General features: G+C 39.3%; 1 protein-coding gene across 6 annotated transcripts in view; it reads left to right on the top strand.

Moving 5' to 3' along the window:
* The window catches only part of CBLB (Cbl proto-oncogene B), a 239,310-nt gene extending 217,289 nt beyond the window's left edge, over positions 1–22,021 (top strand). For 5 of the 6 annotated variants that reach the window (XM_070406128.1, XM_070406125.1, XM_070406130.1 and 2 more), the window contains 2 exons: positions 8,539–8,658; positions 18,331–22,021. In XM_070406128.1, coding sequence (XP_070262229.1) covers positions 8,539–8,658; positions 18,331–18,590 — 380 coding nt within the window. In that variant the 3' untranslated portion in view covers positions 18,591–22,021. Of the gene's footprint in view, positions 1–3,052; positions 3,121–8,538; positions 8,659–18,330 lie in introns of those variants that run through there. The other variant, XM_070406129.1, reaches the window with a different exon arrangement.
* The last annotated feature ends 646 nt before the right edge of the window (positions 22,022–22,667 follow it).

The raw sequence follows: 22,667 nt of genomic DNA, 5'->3' as shown, positions 1-22,667 counted from the left end.
AAGTGTCCTAAAAATATCAACTTCATCCTGTGGTATGAACTGTCATTTAAGGCAACTGCTTCCTTGTAGATTTTCTGTCTGAATGATCTATCCATTGATATCAATGGGACGTTGAAGTCCTTTATTATTACTATATTACTGTTGATCTCTTCATGTCCTTTACTAGAGGCCCAGTGCATGAAATTTGTGCAAGGTGGGGAGAGGTCCGCTCAACCCAGCATGCACCCTCTCCAATCCGGGATCCCTCTCACAATCCTGGACTGCTGGCTCCTAATCACTCACCTGCCTGCCTGCCTGGTCGCCCCTAACTGCCCTCACCTGCCGGCCTGGTCACCCCTAACTACCCCCTCCCTGCTGGCCTGATCGCTCCCAACTGCCCACCCCCCTGCCGGCCTGGTCAGCCCTTACTGCCCCCCCTGCCAGCCTGGTCACCCCCAACTGTCCCCCCTGCTGGCCTCGTTGCACCTCACGGCCTCCGCACCGGCCTGGTCGCCCCATGCAGCCTGCTTTGCTTGTTCAGTCATTTGGTCGTCCCTCACTAATCCCCCCCCCCCCCCCGTCAGCCTGGTTGCCCCACGCAGCCTGCTTGTTCAGTCGTTTGATCATCCCTCACCCCCCTGCTGGCCTGGTCTTAGGCAGCCATCTTGTGAGGGTGTGAGGGTCGATTTGCATATTACCTCTTTATTATATAGGATATTTACTTAATATATTTAGATGCAACTGTGTTACATGTGTAGATGGTCACAAGAGTTATACTTTCTTGTTGAATTGATCTCTTTATCATTATGGGATGTTATTTTTTTCCCTCGTTAAAGCCCTTGTTTTAAAGTTTATTTTATCTGATATAATTATTGCTACCCCAGTTTTGTTTTGTGTCCAATTGAATGAAATATCTCTTTCCATCCCTTTACTTTTAGTCTGTTTGTGTCTTTCAATCTGAAGTGGGTCTCTTTTAGGCAATATATGCATGGTTCTTGTTATATTAGCCATTTATCCATTCACCCATGCTAGGTCTTTTGATTGGAGCATTTAGTCCACTTACATTTAAATTAATTATTGATAGTTATTTAGATATTGTTACTTTATTATTTTCTGTTGTTTTTGTAGTTTTCTCTGTTCTTTTATTTTCTTGCTCTTCTTGTATGTTGATGACTTTCTGTAGTGTTGTATTTGGATTCTTTTTCTTTATTTCTTGTATATCTCATAGATTTTTGGTTTGTGGTTACTGTGTGCTTCATATATACAAGCTGTTCATAGCAGTTTATTTTAAGTTTATGATTGCCTCAACTTGAATGCATTCTAAAATCACTATCATTTTTACTCATCCCTATCAATATTAATAAAGAGCTAATGTGCTAATGGTCGATACGCCATAATGGTAATGACCAGGTCATTAGCATATTAGCTGAGGCATTGCTCTGGAGACGGGGCGGAAGTGGGGAGGTGCCCGGAGGAGGCAGGACCATCCCATGCCAGGGAGGGCAGGGGTGACAGCCCATAGTGCCCCCCTCACCAGTCCTTCACCACCCACCGCTCACGCTCTGAGTGCTGCACGGCCCACCTGCCATGGTAAGAGGATAGCGCAGCAGGTGGGAGGCTTCCACACACTCCTCTGGCGCCATGACTGGGCGGAGCTGCCACGTTACTCCAGCGATGGGGTGAAAGTGGGGAGGCACCCAGAGAAGGCAGGACCAGCCTGAGGCGACTCAAGGGACTGATGGCAGGGCTTGAAGCGGCCAGAGAAGGCCAGAGGGTTTGGGGGCTGGGCCAGGCATTCTGGAGCTCTGCTTGGACAGGTTCTGGTGTCAAGGCAGGCCTGCAGGTGGGTGGGCCGCACCACGTGATTTCGAATCGTGTGCTGGGCTCCTAGTATACTTATATTTTGTACTTCTTTTGTGCATGTGTTTGTGTGTATCCCTTAATTTATTGTTGTAATAACACATAATCTTCTTACTTTTGTCTTTCACCAGTTAACTGCCACGCATCCAAAATGGAAACCATCCCCACATGCCACGATATTTTAAATTGAATTGCATCTATAGATGCTTATGGCGTACAAAGGGTTAATGCTTGTACAAGCTTTGTAGTTGGATGATCCACAGCTTTTCCTAGATGTTTGCCTTTGTCAGTAAGATCCTTTTTTCTTTCCTGTACTTTCTTATTCATATTTTTTATCTTTTCTTTCAAATTAAAGAAGTCACTTAACATTTCTTGTAACACTGAGTTAGTGGAGATGAACTCCTTTAGTTTTTTCTTGTCTGTGAAACTCTTTATTACTCCTTTGATTCTAAATGAAAGCTTTGCTGGGTAGAGCAGTCTTGTTTGTAGATCCTTGCTTTTCATCATTTTGAATATTTCATGCCATTCCCTCTGGCCTGCAACGTTTCTGTTGAAAAAACAGCTGATTGCCTAATAGAGCTCCCTTTACATAACTAACTGCTTAAGATTTTCTCTGTGTCTTTAACCTTTGAGATTTTAATTATGTGTCTTAGTGTGGGCCTCTTTGGGTTCATCTGTTTGGGGCTCTCTATACTTGTATGTCTGTTTCCATTGTTAGATGAGGGAAGATTTGGTTGTTATTTCTTCAAATAGTATTAAATCCCTTGTCCTTTCTCTTTTAGTACCTTTGATGTTGTCCCAGAGGTCGGTTAAACTATCCTCCTTTTTTAAAATTCTTTTTTCTTTATGCTGTTCTAATTGGGTATTTTTAACTCCCTTGTCTTCCAGATGGCAAACTTGATCCTCTGCTTCATCTGATCTATTGTTGATTCCAGCTAATTTCATTTCATTTATTGCATTCTTCATTTCTGACTCTTTTTGTTGTTGTTGTTTTCTATCCCATTTTTACCTTTCCTACCTCACTGTTAATGTTCTTACTGAGCTCATCTACTCTTCACCTACATTTATTGAGCATCCTTATAACGTGTTTTGAACTCTGCATTTGGTAGATTGCTTGTCTCCATTTCATTTAGTTCATCTTCTAGTTCTTTTGAGACATGTTTCTTTGAGTCCTCATTTTGGCTGACTCCCTGTGTTTGTTTCTATGTATTAGGTAGATCTGCTTCATCACCCAGTCTTTGAGTGTGGCCTAATGTAGCTGTCCTGTGGAACCCAGTGGTGCAGTCTCCCTGGTCATCTGAGTGGATTCCTCCAGAGATGCCCCTTGTGTGTGTTGTGTGTACCTTCCTACTGCAGTTGAGCCTTGACTACTATTTGTTTTCTTGTTTTAGTTTATTTTAATCCTCACCTGAGGATATGATTTTATTGGTTTTTTTAGAGAGAGGAAAGGAGAGAAACATCGATGTGAGAAAGAAACATCAAGAGAAAAAAAGAGAAGCATCGCTGTAAGAGTTAAACATCAATCAGTTACCTTCAGTACATGCCCTGAACCCACAACCTTTTTGGTATATGGGATGACAGCGCTCCAACCAACTGAGCCACCGACCAGGGCTTGATTATTGTTTTCATGTCAGTGGGTAGGTTTGACCTTCAGGCTGACTGGGTCTGAGAGCTTGCTGTGACTATAGAGAACAAGCTGTTTTGCAAGGGCTGACTCCACAGATTAGGGGTCTCTTCGATGGGACTCTAATGCCAGCCACGTCTGCCCTTCAGGTTTGTCATTTGTAAAGCTAGTTGGTGGGGCTCTGATACTGGCAACTGGTGTGTACTGTTCTGGAGCCTCTTGGGTGGGGCTATAGTGCAGGTCGGGTTCATCTACTGCTTGTTCCTGGCTTGGGGTTATCTGGTAAGAGCTACAAAACATCTGTGGTTGGTTTCCACTTGTGCTGAGCTTGGAGGTTCCTGAGAGAGGCTATTTTACAAACCAAGGTTGGCAGCTATTGGTGTTGGGCTTGGAACCCCTTGGTGGGCACCAGGATGTGGGTTGAGGCCATCTGCCACTTGTGCCATGTTTGAGGCTACATTCCAAGCCAAGACTGGCCACTGCTTATGTCAGACCTGGGGCTACCTAATGGGAGTTACATTGCCAAGTTGAGATTGATCACTGATCATGCCTATCTTCGTGTAGAAAAACACACAAAGGCCAGATATTTACTGCTTTCTTCGGCTTTGTGGACCTTTGGGAGGTTTTAGGAAAGTCTGCAGACGAGCTGAGGCAGGCTGCTTGCATGGAGGATCCACTGGAAAAGGTTCAACTGGACATGCTGGTAGGGTGAGACCTCAGGGAATCATCAGGGTGGGGCATAGAGTGTTAGCCAGGTTAATAGAGATCCCAGATTTAGCACCCACTTGGGCCAGAATGGCCGGGTAGGGGGAGCCCTCAACAAAAATACAGTGGCACCTGCCAGCACGTCCAACCCTGGAGAGAGCTGTCTCGACCCCTGCCCATCCAGCCCTATCCAGTCAGTTCAGTTTCTCCCCATATGTCCCTGGCAGGTTTTGAGATGCTGCCTCTGCACAGGAGCCCAGAGTGAGTGAGTTTGTGAGTTTGTGCCCTTTAAGACCTGCAGCACCTGGTTCTCCAGCAGCCTTCCCTCTCACTCAGATGCAGTCCTTGATGGTTTTTACAGCCAGATGTTATCGAGACTCCTCTTCCTGGCACTGGAGTGCTGGTTTGGTGAGCTCAGGGTGGGACTGAGACCCCTTGCTCCTTAGGGGACACCTCTGCAGCTGAGATATGCCTCCTGATTCTTAATTGCCACAGTGTGGGTGTGGGATCTGCCTGTTTCATATCTCCACCTTGCCTACCAGGCTCTGCATGGCTCCTTTATATCCTTAGTTATAGGACTTCTGTTCAGCTAGATTTCAGGTGGTTCTCAGTGATGGTTGTTGTTTAATTTATTTGTGAATTTTTTTTTTATATATTTTATTGATTTTCTACAGAGAGGAAGGGAGAGAGATAGAGAGTCAGAAACATCGATGAGAGAGGAACATCGATCAGCTACCTCCTGCACATCTCCTAGTGGGGATGTGCCCGCAACCCAGGTACATGCCCCTGACCGGAATCGAACCTGGGACCCTTCAGTCCGCAAGCCGACGCTCTATCCACTGAGCCAAACCGGTTTCGGCTATTTGTGAATTTGATGTGGTTGTGGGAGGAGTTGAGCACAGTGTTTGCCTACTCTGCCATCTTTACCGAAAGTCTTCCCCATTTATTTTATAATTAGCAAACCTTTTCATTCTAGTCTTCCCTTAGTTTTTTTTTTAATAATCTTTGAATAAGTATTAAACTTTAAATTTAGCATTACCTACTGTAAATCACAGGCAGCAGTATTTTGCTTTTCAAAATAGATTAATCCCATCATGTTTATTCTCATTTCTCAAATATTTATTACTATACTAGGGGCCCAGTGCATGAATTCATGCATCTTGAAAGGAACTTTGGGCTGCGAGGCTGCAGTGGGCACAGGGGCGGGTCCCGGCCCATCCTCTGCACCCCTGCCACGGCCCCCAGTCTCCTGTCCGCTGGCACCCCCACTCCCACCACCACTACTTCCACAAGCTGATGGCAGGGAGCGATTAGGGCCAGCACCAGCAGCAGATACAAGAAGAGCCAGTGGCGCTAACAGCCCTGATCGCTCCTCAAGAACAAGTGGAGGTGCAGAAGCCCTGAGGGACGATTGGGGCCAGCAGCCACCACTCACACCCACTGACGGTGCTGGCAGTGGGTGCAAGTGCTGGGTGGGACTGTGGCACATGGGAGCAAAGTATTTTCAGTAACCACTAGAGGCTCGCCCCAATGACAGCAACCGGCGCCCTGCCTTGGTCTGGCACTCCCACTCACCTGCTCCACCATCCCACCATGTTCCATGCGCGCCCCCTGGTGGTCAGCGCACGTCATAGTGACCGGTTGTTCCGCCCTTCAGTCTATTTGCATATTAGAGTTTTCTATATATAGACTAGAGGCCCAGTGCATGAAATTCGTGCACAGGGTGGGAAGGTCCCACCCTCTCCAATCCAGGACCTCTTGGGGGGATGTCCAACTGCCTCTCGCAATCTGGGACCACTGGCTCCTAACCGCTCACCTGCCTGCCTGCCTGATCGTCCCTAACCACCTCTGCCTCGCCCCGCACCTGGGACCCAGGATTCCCTCCTCTGGCCAGCCGCAGCCACAGGGGGCCATGGGCAGGTGGCTTTGCCCAGGCTGCAGGTGCCTGGGACCGAGGTGCAGGCGGCTTGTCCCTCTCCTGGGCCACAGGCGCTGGCACCGCCATTGGCGCCCTGAACGACAGCTTGTCCCTCTCCCGGACCACAGGTTCAGATGCAGCCGCTGGCACCCGGGACCGTGGGGCAGGTGGCTTGTCCCTCTCCCAGGCTGCAGCCTGGCTGGTCCCCATTCCTCTCTCACAAGCTCATTTGTGCCTGGCTGGTCCCCATTCCTCACTCCCCAGTATTGAGTGTCTGAGCCATTATGGCATGATGGTGTGAGGGTGTGACGTCCATTTGCATATTAGCTCTTTATTATATAAGATAATGGTACATTGGCTGTGGTATTTTCAATTTGTATGTTTTAACCCTAAGTGTGGATATAAAATGTTACTGAAATTAGTTTTTGAAGAGTTATTTTTTTTAAACTTTATTGCTTTTCAATTTGTCCTTATCGGGAGACAGTTAATTATGTATCTCTGTAGTAACTGTGTATCTTTTTCCATTGAAGCACCAGTACTAACTTCACAACTTGCTATAAAAGCATGACAGAACATGGCAGTGGTTCAGACTAAACGATATATTATTTATGATATTATCCATGTATCTAGTGACTTTTTAAGTGAAATAGTTTAACAGAACAACATCATAACTGTATATTGTGTAGTCTATTTGTGACACTATGTATTTAGAATCTAATGTTTAGCTTTAAATAAATAGGTGATTGAAAACAGCATATCTGACAAACCCATAAATTACCCCTAAGGAAATAAAAAAAGTATAAGTATTGCAAAAGATAATCTTTCCTCTAACCTATTACATCAGTGATGTTTTAGATTGCACACCTTAAAGTAAATTTTATTGAATAAATCTAAATCCTTGAGAAATTTCTAAATTTGTTCAGAAATTACTTCTATTTGGTCTCTTTGGTTACTTTTTCTTATCAAGATTAACATTTAACATTTGTTGCATAGAATTTGATTTATCTTCCTAAAACTTTTCAGCAAAATTGAGGCTGAACCACTGACTCTTCAAATATTGAAAGCTCAAAATCTAAGACTCATTTTAATCTTGAAATTAATGAAAGCAACTTAAGTAGCCTTGCTTAGGCCAAAAAGTCTCCAGTAAAGCTGGGGATAATTATTGTACTCGAATAGGGAAAAAATAATCAATGACTTCAAGTCTTGCCTTACTTATCTAGTCAAAAATTGGTATAAATCAGCATGAATTACCTTCTTAAGTAACCAAACTCTTACATATTCTTAATGAAAACCTCAAATGGAAGTTAAAACAATGAAATATAATTAGGTCTTTAATATTTATAATTTTATCCTTGTCAGCAATTCAAATTTCATGGATTTGTCAGTGAAATTCATGGGTTTGATTTTGAATTTCTGAAAAATCAATCTGTCTGCATTTACCTTTTGTAGTTAAAAGTAAATATTTTTGAAGTCCAGGGTATTTGCTAGGCACTGTTCTTGGTACTGTGTTTGTGTTAGGAGAGAAAATTCAAACAGGATGAATAAGATAAGGTCCCTGACCTCCAAGAACTGTGGTAGCACCTTTGGAGATCTGGCAGATGTAAAAGTGAGTGCGATTGAGAGAGGACAGCAGAGGAGCCCGTGATGGAAGTGGTGGCTAAATAATCAGTGACCCAAAACAATCAGTTCTATGCCTTTAAACCCAGGCACTACTAATTGTAAACCAGTTAAGTTTATGCGCCTAACCTTTGATATAGTAGCATTGACAAAATTTCTTTCTGCCTTTAGTTCCATTTAATAAATATCACTAGAAATAGTAAATTTTAATTTGTCTACAATATATATTTTTCACTATTTCAGATACCCCTTCTCTGACTGCCAAAGTAGAAAAAAAAATCATAACTTTTAACAATTAAATTCACTATTCAGTGAGCCAATTAACAACAATGATTTTTAACATAGGATGCCTACTGTAATGTTATTTTAAAAAGCACCATATGTGTACAGGTGATTTCACATTCATAAATTCATTTAATCCTCACAAATCACAAATGTAATGTCCATTTTACAAATTGCCTACTAAGAGTGATTAACTGATTTCAGATAGTTAAAAAAAATGGATTTTGAATTTTGTTCTATTACAACAGTTTCTGTAATTTATTCATTGTACATGAAAGATTGGAACAGAAAATAAAAATTAGAAACAGCTGCATTGACAATTTTACAATTAATATCTGAAAATATAAAATTGGTAATCTTTATTATCTAGGAATAAATGGGAAAACATTTCATTGACAAGTAGAAAGAAAATATGCTAGCAGGTTAAAAATTGTTATTACCAGTCATGAAATTAGTTTTGTAATTTATTTTCAAAAACTAGAATCTCTAGAATTTTTTCTTCAATCAACCAACAGAGACATTCTAATTTTGAAAATTATCTTTAATTTTTAAGATCCCTTTTTTGACCCAGCAAGTGGTCAAGTTCCTTTGCCTCCTGCTAGGAGATTGCCAGGTGAAAATGTCAAATCCAACAGAACATCCCAGGATTACGATCAGCTTCCGTCCTCTTCAGGTGAGTTGGCGAATAATAGTAATAATACCTTCTGTTTATTCAGTGCTCTTCGGAGTACCTTACCTTTTTATTCATTATACAGTTCAGCGAGCACTGCCAGCCTAAGAAAGTATTTTTATTACCTTTGCAAGTTACTTATAAAGCTTGTATAATGAGAGGATTGCCTACAAAGTTACTTCATGGAAAAGAAAAATCGCTGTTCTGTTATCTTTCATTAGTCAGTAAAATGTGTTCTCTGATGCATATCTATTCATTCTCTAATTTTTGTTCTGCCTTACCAGATATCAGAAAAGGGAAAATCTCTATATACATTATAATGCAACATTCTCTCATTTCTCCATTAAAGGAAGAAATCTCTTTAGAATTAATACTAGCACCAAACTCTTAATTTTTACAGCTTATTTAGGGCTGCCAGTCAGTGCTCCACTGCCAACCATTAAGTGGAAGGATATACTATTTTAGAAAATACAAGCCATACTCATAACCCATACTTTTTTTTTTTTAGCAATTTGGACAATATTTTTATCTCATAATTGTAAACATCATTTTTCTTACTAGATTTTTGTTCTTAAGCTCAAACCTCAGTTCACAGAAGGTTTGTTATTAGTGATAGCCATATATTCTGTAACTTCTGAATCAAAATTAGTAATGGCTGATTTGAGAATTATCAAGCCAGTTCTTACATACTTGATAACATGCATGGGAGATGCTGAAATTCTCCTATAAGTCTTAATACCTGAATAAAACTCAGGAGAACATAGAAAATTTTATTAGCCTTTTCAAATTTTGGTCCATGCTCTTACCAGTTTACTTCTAGTCTTTCCAAGATTTTAGATATATCCATGGGGTAGCCAATGAAGCACTGTAATTCCAATCGAAAGGGTAGATTTTCAGATCAGTGAAAAAGTGTGAAAAGTCAAGAAGAAGGGTAGACAATACCAGGCAGCTTCTATGTAAATGAAGGAATCAAGTCCCATAAGGAAATGATGTAAAAAGTACAAGTTTGAGGAGAGTACCATGACTGATTTAGAATACCACCAACTCTGAATTAGAAGAAAAATATACTCAAGTTATGGGGAGAGTTGTGGCCAACATGCCCTATTTTCACAGCTTCTTTACAGTTTGTTCCATAATATGTGGGTGTTGTAGAGCCCAGAGGAACATCATTCACCTGTATGATTTCAAATGGTAGGAATTCTGATTACCCTAGAAATTTTACGGATAAACCTTGAGTCACAAACCTTTTTGAAATGTCCCCAAATAGGCATTTACCGGAAGCCTGAACCAGCTTTTACCTGCGTGATAAAATAGGCCTGGTTATTACTCTGAGAGCTTCCACTAGCTGTGACATCAAATATTTCAACCTACTCCCTGAACTCTTTACAAACAAGGTCAAACCTTAGAAAATAAGATACTTTTTCCAATAAGATACTTGCTCTCATGTAGTTCACAGAGCTACCAAGATGTCCACTTGTTAATTTCACACCAGCAGAGGGACTGGGCTTGCCTTCTGTCCTAGGTCTTTCTGTCAAAAACTTGAGACTGGCCCTAACTGGTTTGGCTCAGTGTATAGAGCATCGGCCTGCGGACTGAAGGGTCTCAGGTTCGATTCCAGTCAGGGGCATGTATGTACCTTGGTTGCGGCACATCCCCAGTGGGAGGTGTGCAGGAGGCAGCTGATTGATGTTTCTCTCCCATCAATGTTTTTAACTCTCTATCCCTCTCCCTTCCTCTCTGTAAAAAATCAATAAAATATATTAAAAAAAAAAAAAACTTGAGACTGGATGCTATGTGCCTTTAGGATTCTAATATGTAATATGCTTTTATTAAGGCCTTTTTAAGCTGACCGTTGAGGATTCTGATGTAATTGCTACACCTTATAAATTCAATTTCTCTGGTCTTTATGGTGATCTAAATGACTAGTAGTGACTTATTTATGTGTAAAATTTCTATGTAAAGACTCTTTCTAAAGAATTCGAAAATATAATTTCATTAAAAAAGGATGTGTATATGTGTGTGTGTGTATGTATGTATCTATGTGTGTGTTTGTATCCTATCTAATAATAGACAAACATGGTAATTGACCATAACTTCACTACGCCTCCCATTGGCTAATCAGCGAGATATGCAAATTAACCGCCAACAAAGATGGCGGTTAATTTACATACGTAGGCGCGAAGCAGCGGAGCGAAGACTGAAGGTGGCTCCGGCCAGAGCAAAGGCCTGGGTCCCTGGTGCCAGAGGAAAACCGGTGCCGGCAGCCAGGGGAAGGGAAGGCCTATTGCACGAATCTTTTCGTGCAACAGGCCTCTAATATATATATATATATATGTCTGCATATACAAAGAGCCTTCCAAATGTTTAAGACAGTTATAAAAATTGTGGGGGGAGGATGTATTTTAGATGTAACAATTGATATTTAATGATAGTTAATCAGAAGTAACTGGATTTAACCAGCTTGTTACATTTATATATACCTGTATATGAGGCACCTATTTTTTGCTAATAACCTGCTTATTTCTTCACATGGATATATTATTCATGTGGGATTCATGCATATTACTACCTATATTTGAGTTTTCACAAATTTTACAGTTTTGCTTTTTTCGTTATAAGATAAAATTCGCTACAGTTTGAATACCGTTCTTGAAAAACCCAGGGAATCTATCTTGTAGTAGAACAACACAGTCATGCTGAGGAAATGCAGCATTAGCTCTGGAGATTTTTCATATTCTTAGCAGTTCAAGGCAACACTTGAAAATAATGCAATAATTTCAGCACATAACTTGTATTGAATCTATTTGTAACTGCTAAAAGATCTTATTGCCAAATATACAGACAAAATAAAGGTCTCATTATAAAGCAATTAATTCCAATACTACATTTCCTTTGGTTGCTTAAAGGAAAAGTAATTGAGTGTTGAATACATTTTATATCAAGACCAAATATTCCATAGTTATCTCCATTAAAATTTCAATTAGAAATCATGGCTTCACTTCACAAAGGGTTGGAATTGTGTATTGTCATTGGTGATGTTTTAAGATAAATTATTGAAGATTTTGTTTTGTGTTTCAACAAGGATAATAAAACTGTTATAGTTTGCACAGTTGGAATACCTAAAGTTTTTTTTTCCCTTACAAATCTAATGCTCTTTAATAACCATTAAAAATGGTATGTTATAACCTTAATATCATAATTGTCTATTACAGTATATGGTATTGATGAGTTTCAGATTTCAATTATGCCTTAATCAGTTAAATTTATATTATTTTTGTCATTTAATCCTCAGATACAGTTGAGAAATCAGTAGTTTGAGTCTTGATGTCCATCCCAAGTGTTGTCACTGAACTACTGAATAAGCTTTAAAGATTGTCTCAGATTGTACAAAACAATCATTTTAAAATTTGTTAAGTGCATACTATTGGGCCAAATGTTATGCTAAGTATTCTAAATATAGACATGTATAAAATAGAATAGAATTTAAAAGCAACAAGAAAAAGAAGTCACCTGTAATCCTGTCATAAATAATGAACATCATTGCCATTTTAGTATTTCTTCCTAACTTTTTTTATGCACATGCTCACATAGTTGAAATCATACTTAATATGTCAATTCTATCCCAACTCCATTTAACATAGTATCATATGTATCTTACCACATAATTAAACTTTTAAAATGTCATTTTAAATTATGGTATGATAATCCATTATTTTTATGTATTGTCAAACACTACTTAATATTTTAAAAGTCTACAGAAATTCTAACTTTATATGCAAGAAAACTAACACATTAAGTGCCTCTTCTTTTGTTTAAAATACAGAAACTTGGTGTTGTAGTTATTGTTAAATAAGACTTAATATAAGAGAAATAGAAAGTAGGAAAATGTACTCATTAATTATGACATTTGCTTATTAAACACATCTTTCAAAATATGGACTAAAAAAAAAACCCCACAAAAACACCAAAGTTTAAATACTGAAAAATAAATAAATAAATAAGGACCTCTTGTGGTGAAATAGTTGGTATTCACTCCTGTAAATATTGACATACAACAGTGTCCCTCACCTATTTTTTTTTTTTTTTTATTAATTTCAGAGAGGAAGGGAGAGAGAGATAGAAACATCAATGATGAGAGAATCATGGATCGGCTGCCTCTTGCACACCCCCTACTGGGGATCGAGCCTGCAACCTGGGCATGTGCCCTTGACTGGAATCGAACCTGGGACCCTTCAGTCTGTAGGCCGACACTCTATCCACTGAGCCAAACTGGCTAGGGCCCTTTTCTTTTTTATCATAGTCCACTTAAAGGCCTTTTTAGTCCTTTTTTCTACTCCTCAATCCTGCCCCACTCTGCAGTAATGACAGTTTATTACCACAGATATACTAGATATGCTACATATTTTTATGTACTGTGGCTCTTCAGAGGGCCACAACCCAAAGGATCTATGATTGTCCCTCAGGGATCAATTTTTGCCCTGTAGGGGTTGATAGTGCTCTCATTTAAAATGCATGATGCACAGTACTCATTCAAGGGATTCTTCTAATCGTGTTGTCATCAGTTTAATTCCCATGCTATCCATGACTTTATGACTCTCTGCTCTTTAATAGATTCAGAAAATGAAAATTAAATCAAGATTTACCCTTAAATTATTGCTTCTAAAATCTTTCTCCACACCAAATAGTTAACTCTGAACAACACAGGCAGTAAGGCTCTAACTAAAAGTGGACAATCACATGCAGGAAATTGCTTCAGTCAGTTTAATCTAAAAAATATATGTAAATTTTGCATTTTACTTATTGGCACACCTGTATTCATTTCAGTATTAAAAACTATTAACAATCTCACATCCTTGAGTAAAACTGGTGCTCCAGGAAAATGTACTATTTATATTCACATATTCTTGCACTTATTTTGATGTTACTATTGCTCATAGGAGTTAAAAGTACTCTGAGCATGGACCACAGCTCTAGAGTAAACACATGCCCCTTCAATAACTGTTTTTAAGGATGATCTTTATTCAGGTACAGAAATTCCCATGGAGTTGGTAAAATTCCATCAGGCCATGTACTCCAAAACTACACTATCATAACTCAGGGAACTGTGAGATAGCTTTATCTTCTGTGTCATTGCTTCCTTCTCCTACCCACACACTCTAAAGCGAATGAGGACCTGCTGCCTCCTACCATTAGACATTGTGAAAAAGAACAGTGGGTACAGAGAAGGCTGTTTATGAGCTTTGGGAAGAAATGTGTCAAAAGAGAGATTCATTTAAGTAATTTGTTCTAATGATCAGCATGGAAATGGTCTGCCTCTCTTTAAAAAAAATAAAACAGCTTTCCCTATTCAGGTTGTAGGATATTTTGCTTAAGATCTTGTTTAAAAGCTTTCTACAGAAGTGTGCACTCACAAAAAAATGGCATGTTTTTATCCTCTTCCACACCTCTGACATTCCTCTTAATAACAGTAATTGCTGTTTTCAGTGTAGCAGTGATCACTGTAAATGTGAACTCATTGTCCTTTCTTTTTCATCATCTCCTCAGCACATACACCGAACATTACATTAATTAATTCACATTCTACCTGACTGGGAAGGGATAAGTAATAACTCTAAAAATGGAGACACAGGCGTAGATTTGGAGAATTGTAAAAGTAAATTGCTTAAATCAGAGTTACTCAATACCTTAGAGGCCATTCTGAGATGCATCTAACCAAAACAGCCAAACAAAATAATTATGATATTCAAAATTGAATAAAATATTCAATGACAAGTAGAAATTCATAAATATGTAGTATATCTAGTATATGTTTGGTAATAAATAACAACAGGTGGTAAAAATTTGCAACAAAGATTCCATTTTTCCATTTGTAGGCTCTAATACATGATACAGTTCAACCTCTGGGCACTTGTAAGATTCTGAAGAGTTATCAGCACAGTTTGGGGGAAATAGATTTTGAGTTAGGCCAATGAGGGCTGGGATCTATGAGTTTTGGATTTAAAAGGGAAATCCATGTATTGAAAAAATATTTGCTTCAGTAAGGTTTTATTTTTATTAAAATGTCTTCAAAATCTGTCAGGACTCATTCCAGAACGGGTTTAAATCATTTTCTCTAGTTGATATTTCCAATATAGTTTGTGTGCAAAAATAAAATACCAATTCCAGAATGAGAGACCTTCACTACTCTAACTAGAGATTTGATTTAATTGTAGTGTGTATGCGCAAGTGTTTTTTCCTTGCTAACTTGGGTTTCCTAAATTATGCTTACTGTTTATTTTTACAAGCAAAGAATAGTTTTCTCTTAAATAAAATTAGTCATTGGAATTTCATTGCATTTGGCCAGTATTCATTAGAGCAGCCTCACAGAGTGGATAGGTTTCCTGGGGATTTTTAATAGGTGCCATCTACCATGATCAAAGACACATACGTTTATTAAGTCTAAAAGCTCTAAATCGTAAGACTTCACTGCCAGTTACCCTATTTGATGCGACTCTGGCTGCCTTCCTGCACTACTTTAGCAGTACATACACATAGCTGTTCTTTCCACAGGTGTTTGACATTCGTGTGCCCTTCTTAGTATTTTCGACAGAAACACAATAACAATTGTAGAAAAAATCTTAGAAAATTATCAGCAGAATACAAGGAATTTAGACTTGATTTATGTCTAAGTACTTTTCTCAGTTAAATCAGAACAGAGATTTCAATGTATAAATTCTGTGGTAATTGATTAAAGGAAGGCCTGTTAGAATTTCTAATAGTTTTTTTGGAAATGATTAGAAGCAGAGTATAATTTATTGTTCATGTCTGCATAACATAATGGAAATACTTAATAGAAAAATAAATGGAACCTCAAAACACAGTAAACAATGCAATTTAGCAGACCATAAATATTTGAGATATTTAGTTACAGCAAGAAACAATACAGACTTAGCAAGAACCAAAAATTAATGTGTTCTTTTATATGAGCAGAATTGAATAAGCTTTACCTACCACTGTAATATTTTTCAAATGAAGCATTATCTTATAAGAAAGAAAAAAATTAAAAACAAGACTATTATCCAGTTTGGTATGGAACCAAATATTTTCATCTTGGATGCTTTTATGTATGTTATATAGATACTAAGAGGCCCAGTACACGAATTCATGCACCAGTGGGGGCCCTCGACCTGGCCTGCGGGATCAGGCCGAAACCAGCGCACCAACATCCCCCAAGGGGTCCCGGGTTGCAAGAGGGCACACACCAGGCCAAGGGACCCCACTGGTGCATGATCGGGGCAGGGAAGGGATGCAGGAGGTTGGCCAGCCAGGGAGGGACCACTGGAGGGCTCCAGGGCGTGCCCAGCCCATCTTTCTCAGTCCCGATCAACCGGACCCCAGCAGCAAAGCTAACCTACCGGTCAGAGTGTCTGCCCACTGGTGGTCAGTGCACATCATAGCAACTGGTCAACTGTTTGTACCCTAGTGGTCAGTGCATGTCATAGTGAGCGGTTGAGCAGCTTTAGCATATCCTTAGCATATTACGCTTTGATTGGTTGAACGGATGACCAGACACTTAGCATATTAGGCTTTTATTATATAAGATTGCTAGAACTGAATGGGATGATGTTTTTTGCAAGTTATCTTCTCATATAAAAATATACTTAGAAAAATATGAAATAAGGTATTAGATAATATTTTATGATTTAGATTTTATTATTGAAAATATCTACTTACAGTATCTCCTGAAGCACTGGGAAATGTGGTGAGGCAGCAGAGACTGGGAGGGGATAAGATGGGGGCAGGCGGCAAGAGGCATGAGGTCCTAGCCTCACCGTCCTCGTTTACTTAACCGTGTTCTTGAATTTATCACTTGGCATTTGTGTATGCTCTAAGAAGGAAAAAGGTAAATAAACATTGATGTCTACATAGTGTTTTATGGCGTAAATTTGACAATTTTTATTGGAATATTTTTAAAATCCTAGGCATCTCAATTAAAGTACCAAATATAGATACATGGAAATCCATGAAAGAGTATACAGCCCTCTCAAGTTGCCAGCCCATGCTCTGGTGATGTGTATGGGGTGGTGGCCTGTAATTTTCTTTTGTCTTACTAAAATTACTCTCCACTTGTAGGCACCAATGTCATTTGGTTTAACTGAAAGAAACTATTATCATCAGGGGACTGATCTGGAACCCAACTGGCCCTTGCTAATGTTTTGGCCGGCTTTGCTTTTTCTCAAGCAAAACTTCCTATATTGGAATCTGGATAAAGTATTTGAGCAAAGTACTTCTGTTCAACCTATTAACTAGCAGTAGACTCAAGGCATCTACATTTTCTTTTTATTTCCACCCCTCCGCCTGGGATCAGTAAGGCATCACTTTATAGCATTATTAACTTGAAAAATCAGACAGGCAGAGGCAGTACAAACATGTTTCTCAGAGCAGTGCTGCTGTGACATGGGTGGGATGGAGGGCCAAGTGGGGTGTTCTGCAAGGAATGTTTGTGAGCTTGTAACAGACTTTCATCTAGTAGACACTTCCTCCATCTAGTAAATAAGGATGCACTATGTTGCCAGAGTAAAAGCCTGTCTTTTTCAGGCAGGGTTTTTCCTTCTATATCTCTTACTTTGTAAAGCTTGAAGAATAATATGTGGAATTGGAAATAAATTTGTGTTAAACATAGGGACAATGTAACCTATCCTACAATCTATCCTATATAATAAAAGCCTAATATGCTAAGTGTCCAATCGTCTGGTCATCCGTTCAACCAATCAAAGCATAATATACTAATGATATGCTAAGGCCACTCAACCACTCGCTATGGCGTGCACTGACCACCAGGGGACAGACAGTTGACCAGTCGCTATGACGTACACTGACCACCAGAGGGCAGATGCTCTGACCAGTAGGTTAGCTTGCTGTTGGGGTCCGGCTGATCGGGACAGGCGAGATATGCCCTGGAGCCCTCCCATGGTCCCTCCAGGGCTGGCCAACCTCTAGCGTCCCTCCCTGGCCCCGATCATGCACCGGTGGGGTCCCTCAGCCTGGCCTGCACCCTCTAGTAATCTGGGACCCCTCAGGAGATGTCAGAGAGCCGGTTTCGGCTCAATCCCACAGTCCAGGCCAAGGGACCCCACTGGTGCACAAATTCGTGGCACCAGGCCTCTAGTGTATGTGTGTGTGCGTGTGTGTGTGTGTGTGTGTGTGTATAAAAGCCTAAGCAACTAGCCGACCAGCTGGTAGCTGTGACACGCACTGACCACCAGGGGGCAGATGCTCAATGCAGGAGTGGAAACCACAGGCATGGAAATGTAGAATAGAGTAATGAATCTCAGAGGGAAGGGGGTGGGGGGAGGGCGGGAAGAGATTAACCAAAGATCTTATATGGATACTAGAGGCCCGGTGCACCAGTGGGGTCGGGTCCCTCAGCCTGGCCTGTGGGGATCAGGCCAAAACCAGTTCTCTGTCATGCCCCAAGGCATCCCAGATTGCACTAGGGTGCAGGCCAGGCCAAGAGACTCCATCAGTGCACGAATCCATGCACCGAGCCTCTAGTAGTGTATAAAAAGGGAAAAAAAAGTTTAGTTGTAGAGAAAATGAAAAACAGATTTTCATATAAAATGAGATCATACTTATGTTTATGTCTTTCCTTTTATCTCATTATCTAAATGATGCTTCTCTTTAAAATCTACACAGATGGTTCACAAGCACCAGCCAGACCTCCTAAACCACGACCCCGAAGGACTGCACCAGAAATCCACCACAGAAAACCCCACGGGCCCGAGGCAGCATTGGAAAATGTCGATGCAAAAATTGCAAAACTAATGGGAGAGGGTTATGCATTTGAAGAGGTGAAGAGAGCCTTAGAGATAGCGCAGAATAATGTTGAAGTGGCCCGTAGCATCCTCCGGGAATTTGCCTTCCCCCCTCCAGTCTCCCCACGTCTGAATCTATAGCAGCCAGGACTGTCACCATCCTCATGTCAAGCAATTGGTGCGTATTCCAGGAGCATGGAAAGGAGAGACGTGCAGTGGAATTGGAGAAAGAAGGTGTCTCCCCTTCACGTGGCTTCTTGAAGGGCCTAGAAGAGCTGCTTCTCCGAAGACAGCTGCTTGCTCAGGATGGCCACAGCTGCGGCTTCTTTATTTTTGCTAGCCATACTTTTAAATCAGGGTTGAACTGACAAAAAAAATAATTTAAAGACGTTTACTTCCCTTGAACTTTGAATCTGTGAAATGCTTTTCCTTGTTTACAAGTTGTCGAAGTTGCAGTTTGTTTTTAGTTTTGTTTTTTTTATACTTGTACTGTGTTCTTGACGGACCCTTTGTTGAGCGGTCAGGTCTGCTGTAACATTTCCCACCAACTCCCTTGCTGTCCACACCAAACAACTAAGTCACATATTCACTTTGGTTTCTCCCCTCAGACCTCATCCCCACCAACTGCATCTCTCCATTTACAAGATGCTTTAAAGGTTCTGATTTTCAACATATCAAACTAATGCAAAAAAAAAAAAGTGTGTGGCCTTCACTACTGAGTCTTCTTTTGGAAACCATTGTTGTGAGATGGGGAAAATCTGAATGTATAAAGCATTTTTTTTTTTTTTTGCCAGTGAACTGCCTTTTATAAAGTGTTTTCATATAACATAGAGGACCTTCCCTTTTTAGTCTAAGTTTTGGCATCTTAATCTTCTTTATTCTCATCTTTGTCATCCCAAGGGTGTCACGACTATAAAAACCTGAACTATTTGAAAGCAACTACCTGCAGAGGTGGGGGAAATACTCTCACAAATGACAATGTGTATAGAACTTGTATAATGAAGTCCCCTGATATGTATGCCTGAATCACTGTGAGGCATGCTGTCTCCCCAAAATACGCTCATGACTTTCAGGTAAAATTATGGTCATACCTCTCCCAAGTAGAGTCAAGGTCATTTCTTATTTGAGTGATTACACTCTGGTACCTAACAGGTTTAGGATCCAGTTCATTTTGCAGTGGAAACATTAAATCTTTGATGCACTGTTAAGTGCTAATGCTACTGTGGCAAATTTTTTGTTTTATTTTGTATTTTGGGTGTTTTGTTTTTTTTTTTTACAAAATTCTTAGTAATTTTCTCTTTGCAATCAAATTACAATTCGTATTAAATTTGTAAATTCATTCATTGCTTCACAATGCTCCATCCAGTCAGGTGAAAGAAATGTATAGTGTTGCCTTTTTTTTTTTTTTTTTTTTGCAATATGGAGGTTGGTTCTTCAGAAACCGTGTTGATACTTTTAATAACGCTACAAATATTTATTGTGCATCTGTGATGCGATCAGCACTGTTTTTAAAGCACAAACTGTTGCAAGCTGATTTCAGTTTGATTCTTTATCTGTGCTTTTGATGGTAAAAGTCTTTCTAATGGACAAAGCCTAGAAGGTTTCCATCAAAGCTTCAGAATTTTCAGGCAATCTGCTTTTTTTTTTTTTCTTTCCTAATGACAAGTTAGTGGAGAAATGAGACAAAACCAAGTCTGTGTAAAGTATCTGAACCACAGAAGGTGTTCTAAACACAGACTAATTGCAGGATTGTGCATGCTTCTCCCACTCCGTAAGTTCACACACAATGCGATGTAAAAAGATGCATCGGATGGTGAGCCGCTCTTCAGGACGTGAAAGGACACAACCAAACATCTAGCAGGTCCCATGGAAAGTAATGCTGTTCAAGACGTGTAGTGACCTGGAGGGGAACTGATGCGCTCCTTGCAAAGTGACACCTGCCCTCACCTGACAGTTTCACTGTCCTGATGTGAGGTCCTTGAGGAATCACACGCCTTGGATAGTTTGTGCTTGTGTTTTAATTTCTTCAGGTGATTCTGAGCCGATAGGTGTCCCTGGAAGGGGATTTTTAATTTGCCTTAGATATTCTTCCTGTGAGTTTGGTATATGACTGCAGTTTTCTTACACTTTTAAAAATTATATTGGCTAATTCTCCATTGCTTTATGAACTCCGTGTTACGTCATCATGGTTTTTCAGTTATTTCATCAGTTTTGGATGTCACATGGGACTAGCACTGTATTTTGGGCTTTATGACTTGCTGATCATAGGTACAGTTTAAAATCTAAAAGTTGCCACTTTATTATGATAACATTGTTATGACAGTCTTAATAGATTAGGGAATGATACAAAATACAAATGTTAGAAAACTACATTCTCAAATAATGTGAATAATGTGAACATTTCAAGTGAGAATTAGAAAAAAAGGAGACTTATGGAAATATAGTAAATTAGACTGGAAATTTTTTTTAAAAATCTATTTTACTAACTTCCACCAAAATCTCTACATCTTATACTCAATAGCAACCATTGGTTTGTCATTAAAAAGAATGAATCAAAAACTTGTACAGAATGGAATGAAAAGACAAAACTTTCTATCAAAAACTGTCATGAAAAGCCCATTGCTACCTATTACTTATGACTTATCAAACTCCAAGAAAAATTTTTGAGGAAAGAATTAAACCCAAATATTTTTAATTATAAAGTGATTGCCCATTAATGGTTGATAATGATCCCAACTTGGTTTTACTGTGACCCAAAAAGTTAGGCATTCCTCACATTTCTCCAAGACTTGGTAGTATGATTAATTTTTTTTAGCTGGTATGCTATATTACCCCTAATATTTAAAACAAATCATGGACAGCATTAACCTGCTCTCCCCCACCCCCCAACATGTTCTAGGGGTAAAAGTATTTATCCTCAATGGTAGTCAAGTATATTAATTTCCATAAATTTATTTCCCCACAATGTCTGTCATATCCTGGCCAGATTTTCTGAAATTGAATCAGAGCAGTGCTTCTTTCCACAAAGATGACCTTGGCCACATTGCAAATAGTCTTAATATAGACTCCCAGTTGCAACTTAAAAGGGCCAATTTTTAAACATTTCACACACAAGAACACAATGATTCTTCATAATGTGAATTTCCTTTGTAGTTTCAGAAGTATTTCCTACAGTTTGGACATTATGATTCCTCCCCAATTTCCAACTGAAAGCTTTAATTTGCACTGAATTATAATTCTGTTTAAAATTCTCATTATTTCTCATAAGCTGACAGATTTGGAAGCAAATTATGGCATGTTTTCAATAATACAGGTACTACCTGTTAACCTGGAATTTTAGTGCTTCTAGGAAAAGTTTCCAGAAAAAGCAATAGAATGAAGGGTTTTCTTCCCAATTACTATTTTATTTTTTAAATGCCTTTTTAAAAAATTTGTCTAATGTGGCAAAATAGTTATGTGTTCAATTAATTTATATTTTATTCATCCTTTTTCAATTCTGGTTATTATGTAAACTCAAGTACTTTATCTGTTCTTTTAAGGTATTTTATAAAATTAATGTTAACTAAATGCAGAATTGGTATGTTCTTTTCAAATGAACACACACATTTCTTTCAGAGCATTTCTATATTGTAATTTGTCTTCTTCATGTTAAGCAAAAGACATTTAAGAGCTGATTGGACAAAGTAATGCAAAGTACCCATTCCATATCATTATTTTAAGATATTTAAGATATACAGTTCCATGTCTTAGAACTGAAAGTCAAAGTTATATTAAGCTCCCAAGTAAATACATATCTGGGAAAGACTGAAGGATGACATACCATATAATTGATAATTTCTAATCAACAATAACATCTGTTCTCTAAATTCTTGTGTGTTTTTTAATAACTTGTTCCTGGACAGTATATAGTGAGGAGGAAACAATGGGGATAAAATAACAATATGAATAACTTTTAAAATCAAGAACCATAGCAGAATGTTGTGAAAGTAATTGGTACATGCAAAATCCCATGCATAGTAGTAATAATTATACCCTCAAAGCACATAGAATTAAATGGGAGCTATACATTAGCAAGTAATCCTATGTAATAAAAGCCTAATACGCTAAGTGTCTGGTCAGCCAGTCTGCCGTTCAACCATTCAAAGCATAATATGCTAATGATATGCTAAGGCTGCTCAACCGCTTGCTATGACGTCCACTGACTACCATGGGGCAGAT

This window comes from Myotis yumanensis, unplaced genomic scaffold (genome assembly GCF_028538775.1).
Source record: "Myotis yumanensis isolate MYYU_CA2020_CCGP unplaced genomic scaffold, mMyoYum1.0.hap1 SCAF_2, whole genome shotgun sequence".
Taxonomy (NCBI): Eukaryota; Metazoa; Chordata; class Mammalia; order Chiroptera; family Vespertilionidae; genus Myotis; species Myotis yumanensis.
This window is presented reverse-complemented; position numbering and strand designations above follow the sequence as displayed.